The following is a 6380-nucleotide window of genomic DNA, read 5'->3' on the forward strand; positions in this document are numbered from 1 at the left end:
GCTCATATTTATTATTTTTGAATATGTATTTGTTGGGTAGGTCAGAAATATGTATTTGTTGGGTAGATCAGAAAAAGATACAAACAATTTGTGGATATCATAATATTATCTCATATATAATACTTTGTGCTTTCTCATAAATCATTTTGTAACAAGATTCAATCAATTTTACTTACTTATTGAGAATATTATTAGAGATTGAGATTAAAAATCATTTGCACATCTAAAGCGGACTTAGGATATAACCTATGAAATAAAGAGATAGAAGAAGTGAGGAAAAGCTTTAAATATTTCAGAAAAAGAGTCAACCTTTTCATTCAATTATTATTTCAACTCTCATATATTATAATTTATTTTATAACAATGGAGATAACATTCAAAGACATCACTTCCAAGGAGAACAAACTTTTTTACTCTGGTCGTCACCCCATGTACATAGTTGATGTAACTCTACACGCCAATTGCAATTGTCGACGCACCTTTCAAAATCAGCTGATTTAGCATTGTAAACAGTCACCAATTGAACCTTGCCCTGCCACTGCAAGTTACATAAAAACAAAGTTGTTCCAAAAATGTTAGGATAAAATTCAAATTCATATTCATTTCCATAGGAGACATCATGAAAACCAAGGTCATCATCTGTGGATTTACAATGAACTTTAAGATTTATATTGCGGTCCAAGAAATTCATGACGTGAACATGTCTTTTGGGTCGCTTGAATATTGATCCCTCGCTAACAACTATAAGAGAGGTAAGTAGTAGAAGTTGCAAGAATATGAAGATATGGATAATGGTTCCATCTCCAACCTTCACCATTTTTCCAAACTAGAAGAATTTGTAAGGTAAACTCAAGTATATTATTCTTTTATAGAGAATTCGAAGATGGAAGATTATTGTGTGAAAAGTGCATATTTATAGAATGAATATATGACATGAAGATAAAAAAAGATATAATTTATCACCAACCTCTTATGAATAAGAGTTTAATATTTATAAAGTACAATTATGTAAGTATAAACTATTGAAATTGTTTATGCAAACAAGGGTAATACTTACACTACATCTATAAATACATTATAAATGTAATTTCAGGTTAAAAAATTATTTAATCACCTATTAAGTTGATGTAAAGTTTGCTCATAACACATGTCATCATCTCAATTAAATTTTTCCCTCTATAATAAAATGTTCATGCTACTCCGATGTACATTCTTACACTACATCTTCTTTTTTTATACATTGAATATTTTTTAATGATTTAATATTAATAATTGATTGATCCATTTTTTTATTATTGAGTAAATTACACTTTACATTAAAGGAGATTTGAATCCATTTTCATTGATTTTGTTATTTATTTTTCATTGATTTGTTTATTTTGCAGTATACTTAGATTAATTTCATTATTTTGTAGAATCTTTCAATAATCCTCTTCATTAGCATCTGATTTATCTGTTTGATATTATTAATCTATTTATCTCATCATCTTATCTTGCCATTATCCTCTTATTTTTTCATTTGCAGTTTGACTCCTAGTTGAAGCATCTCTACGTGTTAGTTTTATGTCTTTGTGTGCATCTCTTATTAAATTTTTCAATTTTATTTTCCTTTGTGCAACAATTGAATTTGATTTTTTATTGTATTTGTTTGTTTATTGTTATTAATTTATTTATCTTCTCATCTTATCTTGTTATTATCCTTTTATCTCTTCATTTGCAGTTTGACTCTTATCTAAATCATTACAAGTTAATTTTATGACTCTGACGTGCATCTCTGATTAAAAATTTCACATTTTGTAATTCATGTTTTTATGGTAATCATTAAATGCTTTAATTATCCATCATTATTTTGGTATCAGACTTTAGAATCCAATGTATCTACTTTATTTTAATAATTAATTATAGAGTGAATTATACTGACACCTCATGAGTTTTAGCGAAATTACATAAACCAACCATCACTTTTTTACACCTACACAAACCTACTGATATTTATACTTTCATTATACAAATCACCTCTGCACGAGAAATAAATGTAATCTTTTAAATAAAAAATGTGATAAATGCAATTAAGTTAACCAAAATATGATATATTGTGGAGACAAGTCCAAATAATATATGAGTCAATATCTATTTATTATTTTTGTTTTGTTATGATAAAGTATAAAAGCGATTTAAACAATATTTTCTTTAGAACTGTTGATGCATTTTGAAACAAAAAATAATGAAAATACATTAATTTGTATATTATTTGGACTTGTTTCAACAATATATCATGTTTTGTTTAACTTAATTACATTTATCATATTTTTTGTTTAAAAGATTACACATATTTCCCATGTAGGGATGGTCAATGTAATGAAAGTATAAAAACTAGAGGGTCTGTGTAGGTGTAAAAAAGTGAAGGGTAATTTGTGTAATTTCACTAAAACTAATGAGGTGTCAGTGTAATTTACTCTTAATTATATTATACTATTATCTTAAAATATGAGTTTAAACTCGAAAAATAGATTCAAAATAATTTATAGATCCAATTTTATAAGATAATTTAATTTATATATATGGTGTGAAGAAACTTTAAAACTAATTTAATATAGTAATTTTGCCTAATTTCTAAGAGTGTAAGGTGTTGACCATTAAATTTGATTTTATATTGTATTTGTTTGTTGTTATTAATTCATTTATTTTCTCATCTTATCTCGCTCTTATCCTTTTATCTCTTCATTTATAGTCTGACTCTCTCTTAAAGTATCTCTACAAGTTAATTTTATGACTTTGTGTACATCTCTTATTAAAATTCTTCATATTTTGTAATTCATATTTTTATGTTAATCATTAAATGCTTTAATTACCCATCATCATTTTGGTAGCAGACTTTAGAATTCAATGTATCTACTCTATTTTAATTATATTATACTATTATCTTAAAATATGAGTTTAAACTCGAAAAATAGATTCAAAATAATTTATAGATCTAATTTTATAAGATAAAGTAATTTATATATATGGTGTGAAGAAACTTTGAGACTAATTTATCATAGTCATTTTTCCTAATTTCTAAGAGTGTAATGCGATGACCATTTAATTTTGGTTACTTGCATTTTATAATTATATTTAACAATACTTGAGAATGTAATCAGTGTTATGTAACTTCTTATATTTAAATGATACATGAATATCATTTATAGGTATATGAATTATGAATTGTATTAATGAATTAGATCTAAAACCAATTTAAAGAAAATTAATGTCTTAATAAATATTATACATATATAATTGTTAATTTTGATTCCTAACCGATGTTATAGTTCAAAACACCTATTTAAATCTACAAGATCACTAAAAGAATGATAAGTTTATACAAATAATACTAATACTTGTATAAACTATTGAAATTATTGATAAAAATGAATACATTATGAGTGTAATTCCAGGTAAAAATTTATGTAATTTTATTTACTCACTTATTAAGTTGATGTAAATAATTTTTAATTTATACTATTATATGTCTGCATGTAAAACGGTAGGTGACATAAATAAATACACCAATTAAGTATAAACTTTATCAAGTTGAAAAATGAAAGAAATTAAATTTTAAAGAACATGTCAACAATTGTGCTTAGACAATCGATTTTTGAAAAATGTTCACTCATATGCAAATGCAAAGCTATACTGCTAGTTTTTATAAAAAAAAATAAGTTTTTTTATTAAAAAATTAATTTTAATGTAAATCGACTGATATAACTAGTACATTTCAATTGAAAATTGACCAACACGACTAGTTTTGATTAGATTGGTTGGGTTTGACCGATTTGATCACATGAACGATATAATTGTTAGATCATATTGTAGAATGAATATGGTAACTAGTTTAGTGGTCTTCCGATTGAATTGACTCATATGTTCTGGTTTTCATAAAGCTCAATTGTAGATTGAATATATAAAGACATGGTAACCTATTCACTTCTCATGAGTAAGGAACTAGCCATTTCAAGTGTCGTTCAAATGAATCGAACTCTTGACATTTTGCTTTATCTGAGGGTATATTGAAGTTTTACACCACTAAATCAACATCTTGTTAGTATGGAAAATAAAATAAATAATAAGTAATGCATTTATATTAAATTTATTGATTTAATTTCTACAAATAATGCAATCATATTAAATTCTGCATATAATACATTGATATCTTATTTAATACAATTAATAAAGGTAAAATGAGTAGCCACATTGATATCATTCTTAATTTAATATTTTTTTACTTAATTTTTGATTGGATATTTTTGTTAAGTTATTGTTAATTATTTAAAATTAATTAGCTTGTTTGACTACCTACATTCAAAGTATCATATTTGCATGAGGGTGCAGATTCAAATAGGTGTTGAAAGAGTTTTTCCTTGTTATTTATCGAGACAAGTTTCTAATTGATTTATTTAATGACAAGTCGATTCTTGGCTCGCCATCTCGGCTTTGTTGGAAAAAATTTCAACGCCGAGATAATAGTTTCAAAAATGTTCATTTAATAAAAAAACTTAGCTTTATTGAATTATTAAAAATTTCATATCATCTCGGATTTGTTGGAATAAATTCCAGCACCGGTATAATGATATGAATTTAGCAAATTAACACAAGTTATAATGAGTGATATTTATTTTCATTTTCCTTTATTAACCAAACTACTTCCTTATGGAAGGTTGGTAAAGAACAAATAAATAAAGCAATAAAATCATAATTTAACCATATCACTTCTTTCAAAAGGTTGATATAAAGAATAAAGAATAAAGCAATAAATAAATGTTAGTTATAGAAATATAAAGACAGAAAATAAATATTAGTTGTGGAAATTATTATCCGCTACATATACTCTGTTAGAGTTTTCATTGTTATTGTGTTGAATTTTCCATCAGAGTGGTATCGAAGCTCCTTGGTTTGAAGTTATTTGACTTGCTTGAATGATAAAGACAAATATACATAGGATGATATGTTTGAATGGAACTAAGTATCACTTACAGAATGGAAAAATGAAGGATTTACTATTTGTGAATAATTTGCATATTCTTGTATTTGCTACTCATAAGCCAGAATCGAAGACGAATGAGGATTGGAGTTTTCAACATCAACAAGTTTGTGGTTTCATTCGAGAATATGTAGACGACAATGTCTACAATCATATTGCTAATGAGGAAAATGAAAAAATCTTTATGAAAGAAGATTGAATCCTTGTATGCTTCTAATTCGGAGAATAATAAATTATACTTGTTGATCCTTGATGAACTTAAGGTACAAGGAGAGAACTACTATTTCAGATCATATGAACGATTTTCAAGGGCTCCTACATTAGTTATCAGGAATGTGTATCAAGTTTGATGATGAAGTGTTAAGATTATAGCTATTGGATACTCTTCCAGATTCTTGGGAAATATTTTGGGTTTCAATTACAAAATCATCCCCTAATGATATTGTCTATTTGCAAAATATAAAAGGAAGAATTCTTAATGAGGAGATAAGAAGGAAGATACATGGTACCTCATCTCATTTTGAGATATTTGTCATTGAAAACATGGGGAGAAGTTAGAGAAATGAATCGAAAGGTGATAGAGAAAAGGGAATAAGCAAGTCAAAGTCCAGATACAAGAATGTGGAGTATCACTATTGCCACAAAGCAGGTCACATATAGAAGAATTGTTGTCAATAGAAAGGGAGAACAAAGACAAGAAGGGCAAGCATAATGAGAAGAATCACAGTGATGATGATCGTGTTGCTACTGCTACTTGTGACGATCTTATTATTCTTCATGATTGTGATTCGGTTAATCTTGTATCAGATGAAAGAATGTGAATAATTGATAGTGGTGCTACACTGAATGTTACACAAATGAAGGAGTTCTTCTCATCTTACACTTCTGGTAATTTCAGAGTGTTGAAGATGGGTACTGATAGTGTGTCAAAGGTAGTTGGTTTTGGTGATATTTGTTTGTATACCGACATGTGAGTGTAGTTGTTGCTGAGAGGAGTTAAACATGCTCCAAATGTTCGATTCAATTTGATCTTTATGAGGATGCTTGATGATGGTGGTTATGATAATCACTTTGGTTCTGGAAAATGGAAATGCACTAGATGTAACTTGGTTGTGGCCAGAGCGGAGAAAATTTCTAAATTATATTAGGAAAAAGCTTTGGTTTCTAAAGAAAGTGGATGTCATGGATATGGAGCCTTCTTTGTGGCACCAAAGACTTAGTCATATCAGTGAAACGAGTTGAATTGTTTAGCTAAAAAGGATGTGCTTCATGGATTGAAGAATGCAGAGTTGGAGAAATGTTTTCATTGGATGGCTGATAAGCATAGTAGAGTATCCTTTAAGAAGTATCCTTCCTCAAGAAA

General features: G+C 27.3%; 1 protein-coding gene across 1 annotated transcript; it reads right to left on the reverse strand.

The window, feature by feature from the left end:
• LOC109333982 lies at positions 386-817 on the reverse strand. The gene has a single exon (XM_019569561.1). The coding sequence runs from the start codon at positions 815-817 to the stop codon at positions 386-388; it is 432 nt and encodes a 143-aa protein (XP_019425106.1).

This window comes from Lupinus angustifolius, chromosome LG19 (genome assembly GCF_001865875.1).
Source record: "Lupinus angustifolius cultivar Tanjil chromosome LG19, LupAngTanjil_v1.0, whole genome shotgun sequence".
Lineage (NCBI taxonomy): Eukaryota > Viridiplantae > Streptophyta > Magnoliopsida > Fabales > Fabaceae > Lupinus > Lupinus angustifolius.

Coding starts and splice junctions, on each gene's coding strand:
- LOC109333982 (XM_019569561.1), bottom strand. CDS start 817: ATGGTGAAGGTTGGAGATGGAACCATTATCCATATCTTCATATTCTTG.